The sequence below is a fragment of the Diabrotica undecimpunctata genome, chromosome 10 (genome assembly GCF_040954645.1).
Source record: "Diabrotica undecimpunctata isolate CICGRU chromosome 10, icDiaUnde3, whole genome shotgun sequence".
NCBI classification, from domain to species: domain Eukaryota; kingdom Metazoa; phylum Arthropoda; class Insecta; order Coleoptera; family Chrysomelidae; genus Diabrotica; species Diabrotica undecimpunctata.
This window is the reverse complement of record NC_092812.1, coordinates 2,219,401-2,239,824: the sequence shown is the minus strand read 5'-3', so window position 1 is coordinate 2,239,824 and position 20,424 is coordinate 2,219,401. Positions and strand designations below refer to the sequence as shown.

The window sequence follows — 20,424 nt, the reverse complement described above, 5'->3', positions numbered from 1 at the left end:
TCTTCTCATTTCTTCGTTGTCCATTTTTATTGGACCCATAATCCGTTTGAGGATTTTCCTTTCGAAAATTCTCAATTTTTCTTCATCTGTTTCCATGAGGCTAATTTTCTCAGCTGCGTACGCAACTACTGGTCTGATTGCAACTCTGTCTATTTTCAGTTTTGTATTTCTGGATAAGTTCTTGTCCTTTATGAGCCTATGATGTCTCCAGTATGTTTTGTTGCCTGCTAGTATTCGTTCCGTTACTTCTTCACTTCTCTTGTTTTGAGCATTCAGTATTACTTTCAAATATTTAAATTGTTGGACTCTTTCAAAAGTGTAGTTTCTCTCGTCCTGTTATCTTCTCTTCTAGAGCAGAGTAGATATTTTGTTTTTCCTTCGTTAATTTCTGGACCTCTTTTCCGTGCTTCTTTTGCCAGGATTGTTACTGCTTCTTTTAATCTTTCCTTGTCTCTTCCCATAAGAACTAAATCATATGCAACTATTTGTGTTGAGGAGTGGGCTATAGTTCCTTTAATTTTGCTGGCCTTGACTGTTCCTTCTACTGCTATGTTGAATAATGTGGTTGATATGACAGGGAATCGCCTTGCCGCACTTCTGTTTCTATTACAATTGATTTTGTGCTACCTTCTTCTGCTGTTACGTTAGCTCGAGCTCCATCCATAGTCATTTTTGTTAACCTGATTAATTTTGCTGGTATATCTTGATTTTTTATTTTAATTAATAATTTATTTCTTCCAATACAGTCAAAGGCTTGTCTAAAGTCTACGAAGAGGATGTAGAGTTCTATGTTGTGTTCGTGGTATTTTTCGATTGTTTGTGTAACTATGTGAATCGTATCTGCAGTGGATCTGCCTTCTCTGAATCCTTGCTGGTAGTCCCCAATTTTTTTCTCTGTGAATTGAGTTTTTGCTTGATGAGGGCTGTTAGAATTTTATATGTTGTGCTCAGTACAGATATTGCTCTATAGTTGTTACGGTTTTTTACTTCTCCTTTCTTAAATATTGGTATAATTCTACCTTCTTTCCAATCCTCAGGCATTTTTTCTGCTTTCCATATTCTAACTATTAGGTTATAGGTGCTTGTTAATAACTCTTCCCCTCTGTTTTTAATCAGCTCATTGGGAATTTCATCTGGGCCGGGTGTTCTTTTCTGTTTCATTTTTTGAATGATGTCTAAATATTCATTATATGTTGGTATCCATATTTCATTATCTCTAATGTCTTCCATTGCGCCTACTTCCTCTTCCGGGCTTTCTTTGCATCTATATAGTTCTGTGAAGTGTGTTTCCCATGATCTATTGTCGGTTTTAACTACTGGTCTGCCTTTTCTTTGTTGAATTATTAGGTATCCAAATAGTTTGGCGCTGTCTTTACTATTCTTTTCTAGGCCCTTTAACGGCTCTTCCATCCACAGTTTTTTTTTGTTCTTGCAACAATTATTATCTGCTACTTTCTTTTTTTCTTTATATTCGTTTCGATGATGTTCTTCTTTAGTTGATATCCATTTATCTCTTGTTGGGTTTTTCTGTTTGATTTTGATTTCGCATTCTGCATCAAACCACTCTTTCCTTCTTTTCATTTCCCTCTGTCCTAGCACCTCTTCAGCTGAATTCAAAATGGATTCTTTTATATTTTTCCATATGTCCTCTGTGTTATTTGCTTCTGTTAGATTTTTCTTTAGGGTAGTCTCATATTGTTCCTTAGTTCCTGTACTTTTAACTTCTCCAGAGTCCATCTTTTTTTGTTTTGTCTTGTTCTCTCTGCTTTAGTTATCTTCATTTTGATTTTTCCTATTACTAGAAAATGGTCTATGTCCGCGTTTGCTCCTTTATATGATCTGACGTCGTGTATTATTGCTGTTTATTTTTTGAATTTTAGTATGTGATCTATCTGATTTGTGCCAGGTATCAACCATGTTACTTTATGCTCTCTTCTGTGCATGAAGTTTCTGCTTATAATGTAACTGTTTGTTATTGCTGCTAGTTGGCATAATTTTCTTCCGTTGTCACTTGTCTCCTACGGTCCGTGACAGTCTGTGTAGGTCTCTACTTTTGTTGTTTGCCTTCTGTATGTCAACATTAAATTGTCTCTCTTCTTTTTTAAGTCTTTAATCAAAATAGTACATTCTTCAATTGATTTTTTATTCGGTTCCATGCATCGTATATATCGTTCCGGTTCTTACGCTCTGGCGCCGTAGAATTCCATAAACTTGTTTCATTTTGATACAAATTTAAAAAATCAAAAATGGTTTCTTTCCCTGCTACTTCCTTATACTGGTTTTCTTTGCCTACTTTTGCATTGAAGTAACCAACCATTAGTACTAGGGACGCATATCACTTTATTATTATAAACAAAAAAAGTTTATAATTAAATTTTTGTTCAAAATTAGTGAATTAAGTTGTTAACTGGTGAACAGTTTTAAACACAATTGAGCCATACGCGTAAGCAGTTTGGTTAATGGAAGTTATAGTACAATTTAAAACTCAAAACTTTATGTTTTTATAAAATATATTCTGTGTTGATATTTTTTTGTTACATTTCTATTCAGCATATGCTATTTAGCTGGCTTATTGGTCTTTTTCCTTTGTCGTTTCGGTTACGAAATACATAATTTTTTTTTACAATTTTCATTTCATGAAGTTTTATTAAAACGATTTTTGGATTAGCATCCAAAACATCAAAAATAAAACACATGTAATTTACTTCAAATATATTGTAATTTATTCCCAAACATAAAATTTTCAGTGTAGAAAACGTCATAAGAAAATAGTTTCAGATCCAATGATTCGAGTTTATGAGTTGCATTTTCAATATCACACAGTATAACATTTTCGTCAAAAGTATAAAAGAAATAATGAAATATAAATAAATAAGTCATATTTTGTTTCGAAAATATTTCAGTTCAAGAATGATTCAGAATGCCACTGACTGTAGGTTCGTTTATTTCGTGTTAGCGTTTTTGTCTCCTTTTAAATTCATTATAAGGAAAAGACCTTTTACAGCTATTCATTATTTCCATTTATGGTAGTATAATAGAACAAGGGTATTTATAGAAAAGCAGATGCTCATAACGGTTCTCCCCAACTAATTTTGTTCTCATACATAAAACACCAAGGTTAGGTTTTGATACTAATGGTTGCTGTAAAAGCAGAACGTGCATCAATATCATTGTGGAAAAAATAATTAAGGCAATAAACGTGTATTATACACGTCTATTGCCTTAAATATTAAAATATATCAAAGGCAAATAAAATGAATATAATATGTATATACAGGGCGTATTAAAAGAAGTGAAACGGAATATTTCGAATACTCGAAATTATTTGTCGACATCAAAAAATGTTCATCAAGGTCTCTATAAGTCTCTATTTTGCGTAGAGTGAAAATTATACAAATGGTTTTGTATGCAGTAAAATTGGAATATACTTCCTGAGCTGCTGGTATGTCCAAATTTGAATAAAACACGTTCAAGACTTTACTTTCTGCAGACACTGTATTAAATATAACCTTGAAACAAATTGGCACTAAATCACTTCCGAGTTTTTAGCAAAACAAAAAGTTTAAACACGTGTAGTCCAGTAATTAATACCAAAGCTATTGGGTGTATGCAGTCCAGTAATGAGACCGAAGGTATTTTATCGTTTAACTAAAACATACCATAAAGTCCCAATTAAATTCCCGAAACACTTTTTTGTTACTTCTTTTTAGCAAACGATTTGTCCTATTGAAATTAGAGGCCGGACCTCATCTATAACTCGCTCGGTTTAAAAAGACTGAACGAATATGTCTTCCATATGTCTAATACAATTTTGCCATTGTTCTGCCTTTATTTGTTTTAGCGATTCTTTCCATAAACTAAGAACGCTAGCGTCATCTGTTGTTTTGGATGCATGTTTATGATAAAAATTTTTGGCTATACCCCAAACAAACTCAACTGCATTATAGTGGCAATAGTAGGGCGGAAGTCGAAGAACTTAATGGCCATATTTAATAGCCATTTGGTCAGTAACAAATTTGTTTTGAATTTTGTGCTCTCTCAAGCTTTGAAGTAAATCGACTTTTAAAAATATGTCATTGTGATAAATTTTCTTTTCTCTCAACCACAACTTTATTTCTTCTTTTGTTTAGCTGCTTGAAGAAAATCTCTCTTCTACTCTTGAGTGGTAGGATGCATTATCCAACACTATTATGGGTGGTCGCTCCACCCATTTTTTTTAACAAATTTTCTTCAAACCATTCTTCAAAAATATTTGCATCCACATTTCCATGGTAATCACCTGTATTCTTTAGGGACGAAAAAATTAAACTAGCGTCAGACATAAAACCCTCATTTCCAGCATGAATTATAATGTAGCGTTTACCATTACCGGAACGACTAGAAGAATAAAGCTGGATTTATAGATTGACGGACTGTAGACGTAGACGCACTGCAGACGTAACAAACGGACTATAAATTTTATTTCAATTTATAAATCGACGGAGTGGAATTTTTTCAGAGGCTAGAGTTGGTGACCATGATACTATATTATTCTTTTATTATTTATTATTATTATTTTATAAATTCTTAACGTTCATTGTAACAAATAATCAACAAAATCAAAATTCGATTATGTTGATAAACAACTTTACAAAATGGTGGGCGGGACAGACAGTTCACTTTGGTTGACAGCACAAAATTCTTCCTTTTGATTGGCCAGACGCAAGTAACGCACTGTAAAAGATGAAAGTTGGCCAACTCTTCCGTTGCAGTGCGTTTCACTTACGTTCCGTCATGCGTTTACGTTCATTTATAAATAAGAGTACACAAAATTCTATGTTGATCTTTTTCCAGTGCGTCTACGTTTACAGTGCGTCAAACTATAAATCCAGCTTAACATTTCGTGGTGCCATCTTGCCAGGATGGGATGGATGAAAATCCAAGTTTCATCTAAAAATACAACTTGCCTCGAACTATCAGACATTTTATTGTTCATGTATTTTTTTAAAAAATGCCACCGTTTTAAAACAACATTAGACAATTCACACAATACTTGTCTATTATTTGTCTTTTGTTGTTGTTAAACTAATATCACACAGTTCCTTTTTTTTTATTTTTTGTAACACAGCACTAATTGTTACATGTTCTTTGGCTTTATACATATTATATATAATATTTTTAATTAAAATTTAATTGACTGGTGCAAATCTAAAGTTCTTGGATGTCGACGATTTCTCTTGCTTACTTTATTTATTTCATCCTCACTCATGTTATTAATTCTTCGGAATGTCCACTCTGAGATACCACAAGCATCGCATGTGCGTTTCTGAACTGTCGTAGCAGATGTCAATGGACCCATATTATTTTTTTCCAAATTGAAATAATTTTCGACTTTCAGAACTAAACGCCGTTCTTCTCGAGATAACACTCTACGTTTCGACTGTATTTTATTTTCTTCCAAATTACTCATTTTACTTTAAAGTACCGCTTCACTACACTACTATAAAAAAATAGGTACTTATATACAACTGCTACACCGTAAAAAGGACAAATTATTGAACAGCCAATGCTAAACAAGCATAAACACTGCATTGATTGTGAGATTGCGCATGACTCATTTTTCAATGATTGTGTGGATTTAAGAAATACATTAATTAAAAAAAATTAACATGTAATAAATTTACTGTTTAAATAAATATTCCGTACTCGTACTATTGCAATAAAATATTAAAACCAATAAACGATAACTTGTTGAGCAGTGCTGATTGAAAAAACAGAGCAGTAAAATGTTATTCATAAAGGTAGTGTAAAATATATCGCCGCTTATCTGGTCCGCTCGTAATAAAGTTACCAGCATTTAATTAGTAGCACGGCAATTTAATTTAGCTATAAAATACTTTAATATTGATATTGAGCAGTTTAGAAATAATCTATTTTGGACAAGCTTAAAATTCAGCAATGTTTAGAATTTTTGGCAAGTAAAACAAGATTCAGTGTGTTCGAATGTATTAAAAGGTATTTTTTTGTCAACATTTTAAATGTTGGGAATGAATAGATTTATAGTTGACTTTATATTTTGCGTGTTTATTTTTAAAATGTCTCGATAAATTCTTTTTTAAAGGAAACAACGTTGCAAACTTTGCAACAATATTTAGTCATTGTCGTGTCTTTAAATTGTGAAAATATAGGTAAATACAACTGAATATTATATAATGTAATATAATATATCATATGATAAAATAATATAATTAATAACACGGTAATTATATAAAATCGCAGGTAAACGCCGCCGTTTTAAAGCAAGTTGATTTCAGAACTAAGCAGTCAAGGCTTCCCACGCTCGGCGATTCTACAGATCATGGCGCACAGCCGATGAGTACGGACGGCAACGTACGGCAGGCAGAGCTCTTCCTACGGTCCGTGACAGTCTGTGTAGGTCTCTACTTTTGTTGTTTGCTTTCTGTATGTCAACATTAAATTGTCTCTCTTCTTTTTTAAGTCTTTAATCAAAATAGTACATTCTTTAATTGATTTTTTATTCGGTTCCATGCATCGTATATATCGTTCCGGTTCTTACGCTCTGGCGCCGTAGAATTCCATAAACTTGTTTCATTTTGATACAAATTTAACCCTCCATTCCACGGGTGACTTTCTTGTGACACAAATACACGGGTGGGGTCTATCAGGACCAAATTTAAAACAATATTCTCCTTATTAAAAAAAAATGTTTTTTAAATATTTTTAAGGAAACTTACTGATGTAACGTTGTACTACCTAAATGTACATATAATATGTCTATCAATATATATTTTTATAGTTTACTGCGAAATAACTAACACCATTATTTTTTTACAAGAGTTTATTAAAAAAATCATGAACGGCAAAATACAAAAGAAAAATATAAAAGAAGACAATATTATTATTCTATATACTTACAGTAATACAAGTAAAAAGGATACATTCAAAATTAAAATTAGAAACAGAAAATAGAGGGGGTTAAATTATGTAAATTTTCTTTCTACATGATCAGCACAAAATGCTTTTATATGTTCCATACATAACCAGTTTTTGTACAATTGGCAAAAATACCTAGTTTTTCTTTTTATATAATACTTATACATCCCTGTTTTCGTGGGGCTGGGTCATCCCTCGTCATTTGCTCAATTTCAGAAAATTGTGCAGCAAGTAACTGTGATGTTCTCTATATACGCATATTTAGGGCTGAGGCATGATGGTTAATTTTAGTAATTTACATATTTATAATTTTTGTACATATTTATTAATTCAGCAATTTCTGTACTGTGTTCTTAAATGTTTTGAATAATTTCAATTTACTTGTGGAATATAAGGGACATTAAAACACAACACTTTTTGTACACTATATTTATTATAAATTTTGTTGAGCCAAAATTTTTTGTTTTAATTTTAATTCCATTTCTAATATTTTAATTTTTAAATCCTGCTCCCTTATACCTCTCTCATGTTTAGCCTTTTCCCTCTCTTTCTTTTCCTTTTGCCTTTGATTTTCTTCAATTAATACTTTCAGCTTGTGTTCATAATATTTTTTCTTTGCCTCAATGGCAGGATTTAAAACTTTAGGCCTCAGCTTTTGATGGGCTGTTTTTTTTTAATTTTTCCGGAACATACTTGTTCCAGTTTTTTCTGGGTGAATCCTAAAAACAAGACTTATTTAATTACAACTGTACATTTTTATTACATCTTTACTACCTGTTCAACTACTTCTAAAGAAATTTTGGAGTCTGTATTGTTATCACTATGTTCAAATTCATCTTTTGATGTTGTTGATGATTCTTCAACAATTAAAATCTAAAAAAAAATGTGTTAGAAAAGATGTATACAACCTTTATATAAATATGCATACGTTATTGACATCCATTTCAAATAATTCTCCAACATCATTTTGTATATCCTAAAACAATTGAAATTAATAATTATGTTATAAAAAAACCTGTTTAAACTTAGTACTTTATTGATTTCAATAGAATCAGAATCAAATTCTGCAGTCAAACCCATTTTAAATTATTAAGTCTTTAAATTCATCAAATCCAGTACAGCATCTGTACTGGTGTCTAAATTAAAACTGGAGCATGGGCCGCCACCAGTCCCCGCTTGGTAGCACCTTAACTTGGCAACTTCCTTTCTTGCCTTGCTCTTTATGTTATCATATTTGGCCCGTACTTGATCCAGTGTCCTGGCATGAAAGTTTTTTGCGTTAAAATTAGCCACAATTTTTTTCCAAGCATTTTCCTGCAAATGTAATTTTTATTTTCCATATATAAACAAAATTATATATATTAAAAACTAACCTTCTCATTCCAATTTAATTTATTTGTTGTTTTACACTCTATGATTGATTTATATTTAGAGACTTCCTCAATGAGTAAAAGTTCCTCCTCTTTCGTGAAATTCACAGAACGACTTCTTTTCGCTGCAGACATAATTATCTGTTAGAATATCCAACATAAAAAGTGGATGTTGTTCTATATGAAGTGACATTGTTGACAGTGCAATGAGTAATGTCATAAATAGGTAATAAACTACTGTCAGTCAAGTTTTGTATTGTTCTGTATGTAAGAAGGAATAAAGTATAATTGTTGATGGCCAGACGTTTATTGGTGCATATTTCCTAAAGTACATATATTTCCTTGTCTCTTGATGTCTCCAAACTAGAAGGAGGACTTCACCTAACTTAAATTATAACAGGTTATGGGCCCAATCCACGTGTGAACTGTGAACAAGTTAGGTTTGTACTTTATTTAGTTTTGTTTGTTGTTATTGTCGGTGAATAAAATATGGCGACCAGCAATAACGATTATAAAATTCAAGTTGACAAACTCGAGGGTCCTGAAGACTGGGCGAAGTGGAAATGGCACGTTTCGATGTTATTACGTTCGTATGCACTTGAAGACATTGTAAACGGTATGTGTAAGTGTCCTGAGGTTAGTGAAGATTCAACTTCAGCGGAAATACAGAAGCATCAGCAATGGTTAAAAGACGATGCGAAAGCGGCAAGTTTGTTAGCAGGTACGCTAGGAAAAACTGTTGCCGAGCTCGTATTGACGTGTACTCACGCTAGTGAAATATGGGACAAATTGCGTGCGAGATTTGAACGTAGCAGTACGTAACGGTTAAACATGTTAATTGAAGCCTTTTTTAGAGTCCAACGTGATGAAAAAGAAGATATTAGTACACATGTTGCGAAGTTACAGAAACTGTTTGTAGATTTAAATGATGAACTGCAGAAGCATGATGAAAATGTTTTATCCGAAAGAATGTTAAATGGTCGGATCTTATCAACTTTGGGTAAGGACTTTGATAATTTCAAAGATTTGTGGGACACGATACCATCAAAGAATCAAACTTTGAATTTACTGATTGAGAAATTGTGTACCATTGAATTACGTGACCAAAGTACTTTAGAATCTTTTGCGTTCGTTGCACACAATAGCCCGACAGAAAAATACAATCAGAACCAAAGTATGAAGTCAAAGAAAAATGTACATCGTGCAAAAGAAAAATTTCCATGTCACAAATGCAAGAAACTAGGCCATTGGGCGAAAGAGTGTCCGTTGAAAAAATCAGCTGAGAATTTAGGTAAGAAGAAAAGTAATGATACTGCTTTTTTGTCTGTTGTTTTAAGTGCCTCATCTAACAATTGTATTGAAGCTGGAAAATGGTATTGTGACAGTGAAGCAACAAATCATATCACTACAGATAAGCAATATTTCTCATCTTATACAGAATTTGCTGAACCAGAAAGTATATCACTGGGTAAGAAGGATGTATGTATGTTAGCCCATGGACAAGGAACAGTGAAAATTCAAACGCATCTGAATAATAAATGGAAAGGTGCTGACTTGAAGAATGTTTTTTATGTTCCTGAAGCAAGTGCTCATTTGTTTTCTGTGAAAGCTGCTGCACAAAGGGGTTTTATTACAGTACTTGATGAAAAAGGTGTAAATATATATGAAGATTTGGTCATCAGCATAAGCAACACGTAAAGAAGGTATTGAAGAAAATGAATATAGACATTGATGGGTGCAAAGAAAGCTTTTGCGATGGATGTGCAATTGGAAAAATGCATAGATTGCCATTCAAATCTAGGATCAATCGACCACAAGTCATTGGTGAGCAGATCCATGCAGATGTGAATGGGCCCATGTCTATAGAATCACTGGGAAAAGCACGTTATTACGTATGTTTTAAAGATGACTTTAGTAAGTTTCGGAAAGTTTTCTTTATGAAACACAAAAGTGAGGTATGTACTTTCTTAGAACAATTTTTAAATGAAGCTAGTACAAATGGCCATGTAGTAAAGCAACTGAGATGCGATGGAGGGAGAGAGTTTGACAATAGAAAGGTATCTGAACTTCTTGCGAAGAGAGGTATAGAGCATTGTATCACTCCACCCTATACACCTCAGCAGAATGGTGTTGCTGAAAGGGAAAACCGCACCATTGTAGAGTGCGCACGTTCCATGTTAAACACATGTAAGTTGTCCAAACAATTGTGGGCAGAAGCATGCAATACTGCAGTGTACATTCTGAATCGTACAGGAAAGTCATCAATTGAAAGTAAAAGTCCCTATGAATTGTGGTATAGAAAGCCAATTGGAAGCTTGAAACATTTAAGAATATTTGGCACTGAATGTTATGTTCACGTTAACAAGAATCTTCGCAGTAAATTTGATGACAAGGCGATACATGGTTATTTAGTTGGTTATGTGAATGACAGGGATGGTTTTAGGATATGGATTCCATCTGAAAGAAGAATCGTATCGAGCCACGACGTACGATTTAAACCTGAGGTTATATGCAATTTGCGAATTGTTGAAGCCAAATCAGTGAACCAACATCAGTCAGAATGTTTTAGTGTAAATGAAAACTCCGAAGAAGTAAAAAGTGGTATCGGTGAAATTGTGGAATCTGAGAATATAAAAAGTGTAGAAGAAAGTGCGAGTGAAAATCAAGAAGTGAATAGAGAAGAAAGAAATAGTGATAGTGTTCAAGAATCTAAGCGTTACCCTACACGTGTTAGAAATAAACCAAAATTGTATAATGATTTTTTGTTAGATAAAGATCTGGAAAATGTACCTGATCTTGCCATGTTTACTATGTCAAATGAATTTGAGCCCACAAGTCTTTCTGAGGCACTGTCAAGTAGTCACAGCCATGAATGGAAATTAGCCATTCAGAATGAATTGACAGCTCTCAGAATGAATAATACTTGGAAATTGGTTGATAAACCTGCAAATACAAATATTGTTCAGAATAAATGGGTGTTTAAAATAAAGAAAAATGAAAAGGGTGAAATAGTAAGGTACAAGGCAAGATTGGTGGCAACGGGTTTTACACAGAAATATGGGGTTGACTATTCAGAAACGTATTCTCCAGTCATTCGTTTTAGTAATTTTAGGCTTTTGTTAACGATGGCTGTTGAATTAAATCTAGATACAGTTCATTTAGATGTGGAGACTGCATTCCTGAATGGTGTGATTGATGAAACCATATATATGGCTCAACCTGAAGGTTTTGATGAACCAGACTTGGAAAATAAAGTCTGTCTGCTCAGGAAAGCTATATATGGTCTCAAACAGTCATCGAGACTGTGGTATAAAAAGGCATACCAAATTTTTTTAACGTTGAATTTTAAACAATGTGAAATTGAACCATGTATTTTTGTTAAAAATAATGAGAATTCAATCCTTATTGTAGCACTCTATGTAGATGATTTTTTTGTTTTTTACAATAATCATGATGAGGTTAAAGTTTTGAAAAACGAATTAGATAAAAACTTTCATATTAAGGATTTGGGTCCAATTACACATTGTTTGGGTATGAAGATAGAGAGAAGTAAGTCAGAGTTTGAATTGAAATTAAGTCAAGAACAGTATATTGATAAAATACTTGAACGATTTGAAATGACGAATTGTAGCATTGTAAATACTCCTTTAGAACCGAATGTTAAACTTTCTAATGAAGGAATTTTGTATGAATGTCCTTATCAAAAATTGATTGGTTCGATGATGTATTTAGCGGTCTGTTCAAGGCCTGACATAGCTTTCTCTGTCACTTATCTTAGCCAGTTTAATAAAACTCATACGAAAGAACATTGGTTAGCAGCCAAACGTGTTTTGAGATACCTAAAAGGTACAAGAACTGTAGGAATCAATTACAGAAAGTCAAATGTTAGTTTAAGTGGCTTTGTTGACTCAGATTGGGTCAATAACAGTTCAGATAGAAAGTCATTTTATGGATTTATTTTTTCGTTGGCTGGTGGTCCTATCTCATGGGAATGTCAAAAGCAAAGAACTTTGGCTTTAAGTTCAACTGAAGCTGAATATATTGGCATAACTGAGGCAGCAAAAGAATCGTTATACTTAACATATATATATATATATATATATATATATATATATATATATATATATATATATATATATATATATATATATATATATATATATATATATATATATATATATATATATATATATAAGCGGGGATCCTACAGCTTCTGCCGCTTCCCGCATTTCGATCGCCATCTTTTTCTATCTCTCCAGGTGTCTTCATCAATGGCTCTATCTTTCATGGTTTCCATAACACCTTGTATCCAAGACTTGGCTGGTCTTCCTCGTTTCCTTCTATTACTTGGATTGTATTCCATAGCTCTTTTTGGCCATCTGTTGTCGTCCATCCTCTGTACGTGTCCATACCATATTAACTGTCTAGTTTCTATTCTTTCAGAAGTTGTATGTACTCTTTCTGTTTTTCTTCTAATTTCAGCATTAGGTATACGTTCTACTCTCTTGATATACGGCAAGCTCTTCTTAGGTAGTCCATTTCAACCGTGTCAACTTTTTTCTTTCCTTTTACTGTCATTTGCCAACATTCTGCTCCATATGTAAGAATTGGCTCTACAATTAACATTTGTAACCTTTTCATTTGTCTAATTTCCAAATCCGGGTCTTCGTCTTCATTGCCTATTCGCATATATTCTCTTTTAGACATATTCATACTCATCCCCCATTTTTCGTATTCATCTTTGAGCTTTCTAAGCATATAATCTGCATCTTCTTCACAGCTTGCAATTAGTACTTGATCATCTGCAAAGAAGAGCGTTGTCAGATAATGGTTGTTAAGCTTCAACCCCATTCCCGCACATTTTTGTCTCCACTGGTGCAGTGCTTCTTGGATATATATTTTGAATAGGGTGGGGGAAAGACAACATCCTTGTCTCAAGCCTTTCGTTACTGTAAATACCCTTGAGAAAGTATTTCCTGTTTTTACAGTGCTTTGAGGACATTTATAGATGTTCAGTATTGCTTTTAGATATGTTTTACTAAAGTCCGTTTTCGTCAAGACACTAAATAAGAGTTTTAAAGGAACTGTATCATAAGCCTTCTCCAGATCTATAAATACCAGATGCGTAGGGAGGTTTCGAGCTGTTCGTTTTTCAATTACTTGTTTAAGGGTAAATGTGTTGTCCACGCACGATCTTCCTGCTCTGAAGCCGCTTTGTTCTTCAATTTCTTTATACTCCTCTTCTATTCTTCTTTTCAATATACGACCATATAACCTTCCCAGCGAGCTAGTTACGCTAATGCCTCTATAATTTCCGCATTCTTTTCTGTCTCCCTTTTTATAAATGGGGCTAATGTGGGCCAAATTCCAATCGTCTGGAATCGTTTGGCCTTCAATTAAGCATTTATTAAAAATTAACATATTTATGTAAAGAAATATTTGAAAACAATGTTAATTGTAAGTTTTTGTTTGAAGGTTTTCCGATGGTTATATTTAATGATAATCAAAGTGCCATAAAGTTATCGGAAAATCAAGTATACCATAAGAGAACGAAACATATTCATGTCAAGTATCATTTTATTCGTGAAAAAATAGCTAACAATGATATTCAATTAAAATATATGTCGACGAATGAAATGGTGGCTGATATGTTGACCAAGTCGTTAAATTCAAAGAAATTGCAGTTAATCTGTAAGAATTTGAATTTAAAATAATGTTTATTTTGTTAAGGTCTAGTATTTAGCTTATCTACTTTTCATGTTGAGGGAGAGTGTTAGAATATCCAACATAAAAAGTGGATGTTGTTCTATATGAAGTGACATTGTTGACAGTGCAATGAGTAATGTCATAAATAGGTAATAAACTACTGTCAGTCAAGTTTTGTATTGTTCTGTATGTAAGAAGGAATAAAGTATAATTGTTGATGGCCAGACGTTTATTGGTGCATATTTCCTAAAGTACATATATTTACTTGTCTCTTGATGTCTTCAAACTAGAAGGAGGACTTCACCTAACTTAAATTATAACATTATCAACTAACTTTTAACACGTAACTTTACAAACAAATAACAACTAACTTTTAATACCTAACTTTACAAACAATTAACAACTAACTTTACAAACAATTAACAACTAACTTTAACTTTACGAACAATTAACAACTAACTTTAACTTTATAAACAATTAACAACTTTTATAAACAATTTAAGATACAAAAGATATACCACGTTATTTCGATTTCGACAAAAACCCGGCAAAATTGACATAAACACGATTACCAACCTACCAAATTAAACACTAAAGTTTACTTTTACTAATGAAAAGAGCTGTAGGTATTATGAAACCGGGTGCAATACTAAAGTGCACTTTAGTGTAAAGTGAACATTAGTTAAAGTGTACTTTAGGTTGCGATTATGAAATCGGGCGTTAATCATTTATGGGGCCCCTACACGGTCATTAATAATCATACTTTGGGTAAATATTCAAAGATAAAGGCCGTTTTTAACAAAAGGTACTGGTACAAAGACACCATATTTATGCTTCACCGGAACCGAAAATCTAATTTCTATTAGTATTGCATTAGACGATTTTATTACTACTTTATTACTTTATTGCTTACGCCCTTTTTCTCCGAAACCTTTTGGTCAATATAATGGTAATATTGTCCTCCGGAGGCGTGTCGGTCGGGAGCTGACAGCCGTGCCGGACGCATCAAGGAATTTGGATATTGGTCAAAATACTTGGGAATTCCAAGTTTGGCCAAATCCAAATTTCTAATGACTCGATGCAGGGAAATTCCACTTTTGCTTCGTAAAACAAAGGATTTGTTTTACATAAAAGCAGGTAGATTTTCTCTCATCGATCAGTCGAGTTTTCCTCTTCTACTGTAGACCTAGTCGGTGCTATTATTGTTCCAACTAAGTTATTGTTTTATTTCTGATTTCCTATATACCATTTTTATTTTAGCATTATTGTATATTCAGGCCTTCTTTTCAGGTTAGAATATTACATTGATCTATATTTGTTCATGTACTGATTGTTTGATATTTTATTTGATTATTTTGATTGTTTATTTTTCTTGTATTTTGTGTCTAAGTTGTTCTTCCGTAAGTTAAGAACACTTAGAAATATTGATCTTGCTTTTTCTATTTTATATTTTGATTTGTACTTTGTCTAAGTAGTTCTTTCCGGTAAGTCAAAGAACTCTTAGAAATATTTCTCTGAATATTTGACTTGGTATTTTAATTGTTTGTCTAAGCCGTTCTTTTCCGGTAAGTCAAAAGAACACTTAGAAATATTTTCATAATCATTGTTGCTATTATTTCCGATATTTTATCTAAGATATTTTCTTCCTTAAGTTAAGAAAATACCTAATACATTTGTCTCTTTCATTTTCTATTTTATGCTAATTTGTTTGTTCCGTAAGTCAAGAAACACTTAGACATATTTCTATAATCTGTTTCATTTTTGCATTTCTCGTTTTATATTTTGAGTATTTTATTTTTCCACTCTAAGTCGTTTCTTCCGTAAGTCAAGAAACACTTAGAAATATTTCCATATTTTACTCTCACATTTACATATTTCATTTATCTATATTTCTGTCCCAAGTTGTTTCTTCCGTAAGTCAAGAAACACTTAGAAACATTTTTTTCTTTGCATTATATTTTTATACCATTTAATTTACTTGTTTACTAAGTTATTCCTTCCGTAAGTCAAGGAATACTTAGATCATTTTTATCTATCTGTTTTCCATTTTTGCTCTGTTACTTTGTAACTGTTCCTTGGAACCGTTACCTATAACAGATATTTGTCACTGGAACTGTTATTTATAACAGCGGTGGTATTTAACCTTTCTACCAGCGACAAACCAAAGATGGTGAATACCCGATCCAATTCCGGGGATAGGAAGAAGCCCGAAGAGCCGGCGATGGGTCCTACAGGCCCAAATGCCCCGTCTCGGCAACAATATAAAGTATAAATGCCCGATATAAAAATATAATTTTTGGTTTATAATCCCATAATTTATAGCAACCCAAGCGGTTTTTGTTGGATCTATTTTTTTACATCTCACTTTGTAGAACAAATACCACAAATATACTGAAATATACTGAAGAAAAGTAATGACGGTAATATTAATTGTGTACGAGACCTATTGGAAACTATTCAAACTTTACGTTTTTATATTTGTGTCTCCGATGGTACCTACATTTTAAAGTTCGTCCGCGCGTACAGGCTATCTTTTTCCCTCCGAGTGCGTTCTCACTTCATTGTTCGCGCAGGCAGTTAGAATTTCTGACTTTCAGCTATTTTTGGTGAACTGTACCTATCATATTGTATCATTGTCATCATCATTATTCTGGTTTTATAACTCTGTGTGAGTGCTAGCCTCCTTAAAAATTTCTCTGCAGTCGTCCTTATCTATCGTCTTCCTTCGTCAATCACGTACTCCCATATTTCTCATGTCTTCATCGATGTTATCAAAGAACCTTGTTCTGGGTCTTCCTCTTCTTCTCTAACCAATGGGTCTATCAAGGAGCGTTTTTCTAGCTGGGTCATTTTATTCCATCCACATTACATGTGCTATGCACCTCAGACGTTCTTTCTTAATATGTTTTACGATATCTGGTTACTGGCATACTCTATAAAGTTTGAAGTTGTATCGTTTTCTTTACACTCCATTGTCAATTACTGCGTTATAGATTTGCCTAAGTACTGTTCTTTCGGAACATATAACATGTTTTCATTACTTTTTGTTAGATTCCAGGTCTTTGAACCATATGTTAAGACTGGGCGTATTATTGTTTTGTAGAGTTCTATTTTTGTATTTCTCGATATAATTGTGGATTTAAGGAGAATATTAAGCCCAAAATAGCATCGGTTGGTCGTGCAAATTCTGTGGTTTATCTCTGCGGTAGTATTGTTTTCAGTGTGAAGGAGCGCTCCCAGGTATAACATTTTCTATAACAAGTGGTCGTAAGATTTGTGTTTGCGTGTATATTTTCATATACTTCGTTTTGTTGCTGTTTATTATTACACCCATTTTTGTAGCTGATTCCTTTAATGCTACATACACCTCTCCTAGAGCGTTTTTCGTTCTCCCAACAATATTAATATCATCATCAGGTAAGGATTTACACTGATTTATTATTTATTACAGAGCCAGATTAAACAGTATACAGGAGAGAGGGTCTCCCTGGCGCAGCCCGTTATTTGTTTTAAAAGGTTCAGACAGTTCCTCCTAAATTTGTATTCTACACTCAACTTGTTCAAGAGTTAGTTTTGTTAAATTTACCAACGGATTTGGTATTCCTAGCTCTTATATTACTTGGAACATTTCCCTTTTATTCACAGAGTTGTAGGCTGTTTTGTAATTTGTAATTGTATAAATGTGTTATATTGTATTATGAGAGAAAAAAGAAAAAAATTTTATTAGTAATAGAAAGTATCCTTCGCCAGCCAAATAAAATATTACCTGATTCATTATTAAAGAATTAAAATCAAAAATTTTCTCCTAAAATAATCTTGACAAATAGTATATAATCGCATCATCGAACATATAGTTTAAAAATATAAACAAATCAATATATAAACAAATCCCTATTGCACTCAATATAGGCATCAGCATAACAGTGTACTCACCTTATAGTAAGAAAACTTAATGGAAATTTCAAAGTCTAAGCCTTCTTTGAGTATGAGTTTGCCGACGATACCGTTTTCTTCAAAACCTTCGATTGGAGTGTAAATCTTGTAGGAGTAGTCGAAGTCTGTAACATTAGCATAATGCCAGACTCCAGAGAATCCCAGCAATAGAAAATTCCATCCGACTCGAAAATCTGCCTGAAAAATATAGCTAATTCAATATCATGCCAAAACTCCTATTTAGTTGTCGCGTGTTGTTGTTTTTGTTTAATTGAGGTTTGTAAATACTCATAAATAACTTGATTTTTATTGTGTGCATAGGTGTCTTAGAAGTATTTTGACATTATTATTCTAATATTAAAAAAATATCGTTTGAACTGAATAGCAAAATTTATAGAATTTACATATGGTTTGTTAAATAATTTTTAATGGTTTTTCAGTGTATATTAAAATTTCCTTATCGTATCTAAGTAAATTATAGTTTATTAATATGAAATTTGCAATACTAAATTTACAACAGTCTTAAAGAACTTGTTCGTATATCAAAAAGGGAAAAATTATAGATATCACTTATGCAAATACACTTAGAAAATAAATACTAATACTTCAAGAAATCCAGAAAAAGGAAACAGATCATTAAGTTAAAATTAACAAATACATTGTAGCATAGTGTAGCATACATGTAGCATAATAAACTCCTTAAAACTATCGAATATATAAAGTATAAAATTTATCTGGTATGCTTCTAGTTTTTTTATGGGTATAAATTTCTTTTAAAAGTTGTTTACAAAAACGTGTTTTAAGACGCATTCAAGAGAACTGTGTAATAAAATAATTCATATATTACGTCTTATTTCTACAGTTTTAAAAGCAAGCAATGATTCAAGGTCAAATGCTCCCTTGAAAAGAATTTTTGGTTGGCCCGTTGCGAAGACTGGTACTCGGGGTAAGTAAACGGTAGAAACCGGGTATAAAGAGATCGAGGTCGAAGAGAAGTCAGGTTTGGGAGAATCTTTGGAAAGAGAACACGCGGTGTGTTTAGTTGGAAGAACCAGCAAATTTGTTGAAAAAAAGTGATTTATACTCTAGTGTGTGTCAGTTCAGATAAGAGTAATCACTGTTTTTGTTTTATGTCGTCTCTCACCCAAGAAATTTATAGCTAAGAGATTTGCGGCGTTTCCAACAAATTTGAAAAATACCCACAGGGTTCCAGTTTTTTAAGAAGCGGAGCTTCAAATTTTGCGTCCAGTGCCCCAACTTCCAGCCTTAATTTTCGCAGTTTGAAGATAAATTTGTTGGTGTGGCGGTGAATCTAACTCCAGTTCCACCCCCAGATATTTTTGTAAGTCCAGTTCCTAACCCCAGAAATTTTAGTGAAACCCAGGTAACTTTTTTTGTTTGAACTTTTAAAATAAAAATAGATATTTTTTTATTAATAATTGCTTTCATACAGGTTAAGAAATTGTAATAATTAAAATTGTAGATGTTAGGGTGTGGTGGCCTAGCTGTCATATTAATTGTTCTCAAGTTTTAAAATTTAGTGTTGACATCTGACAGCTAGCTTTATTTTTTTTTGACATTTGGTAAATACCTAATCATAACAGATCTTGTTTTTGTTTTGTTTTTTTTTTAGAAAAAGGTTAACTTCTATGCATAGTTTCACTTAAAAAGATATTTTTTCATTTATAATAATTTATTTCTGCTACAAATTGTCGCCAATTAACAATTGTAAGTTTTGTAGTATCTCCAACTTCTAAAGTTTGTAAACTCATAGAACATAGTAAGTGTTTTTCTTTGTTATTGTATTTATTTTTGTAACTATTAATATAGTTTTTTTGTAATATTTACTTTTGTAACTGTTCGTGGTGAGACAACAATAAATGTGTAATTTTTTTCCCTAATCCAGTAGGAAGATTCTTCAAAGTGGCGTCCTTATTTTAAATACCTTGGGAATCTTCTTGTGTTTTGTTTATCCAGGAGACTTATGTAAGTACCCCTTTGTTTCATTTTGGTACTTACCCCATTTTAGTCCCCTTCTTGTTCACTTATCCACGACCTAGTTCTCCAAATAAACCCTGAGTGGCCGTTTGCCAAAGTTTTGATTTATTTTGCTTGACCTATCTCTAGCTCCGTAATTTCTGTCCCCAATTTTCAATTCCCTATAATAGTACCCTATGTGGTAAGCAAAATAATCGTTACAACATTACATGAAATCCCGTAATTAGGGGATAAATTTGAGTGTACCCTCCAATTATGTTGGTGAGTGCATCCCAAGAGAGAGAATTAAAAAGACATTAGTTACAGCATTCTCGTGTGCATCATGATTTTAAAATTTAGCAGTTGTTTACTATACCTGTAGTATTAATTATAGTATACTACTAGTTTTCCTAATTGCATTTTTCCGTTAGTTTTTAACTTGGATCACAACAGTATCCATATTTTTTTCAGACATATATAGACATGTCCTGCCTAAGCGGCTTCT

The 20,424-nt window shown here is 32.7% G+C and overlaps 1 protein-coding gene across 2 annotated transcripts in view; it reads right to left on the bottom strand.

Annotated features, from left to right (window-relative positions):
* Apoltp (Apolipoprotein lipid transfer particle) overlaps positions 1-20,424 on the bottom strand; it is a 1,459,665-nt gene that overhangs the window by 983,098 nt on the left and 456,143 nt on the right. For both annotated transcript variants that reach the window (XM_072546518.1, XM_072546519.1), the window contains exon 23: positions 17,943-18,140. In XM_072546518.1, the coding sequence (XP_072402619.1) occupies positions 17,943-18,140 (198 nt within the window). The remainder of the gene's footprint in view (positions 1-17,942; positions 18,141-20,424) is intronic.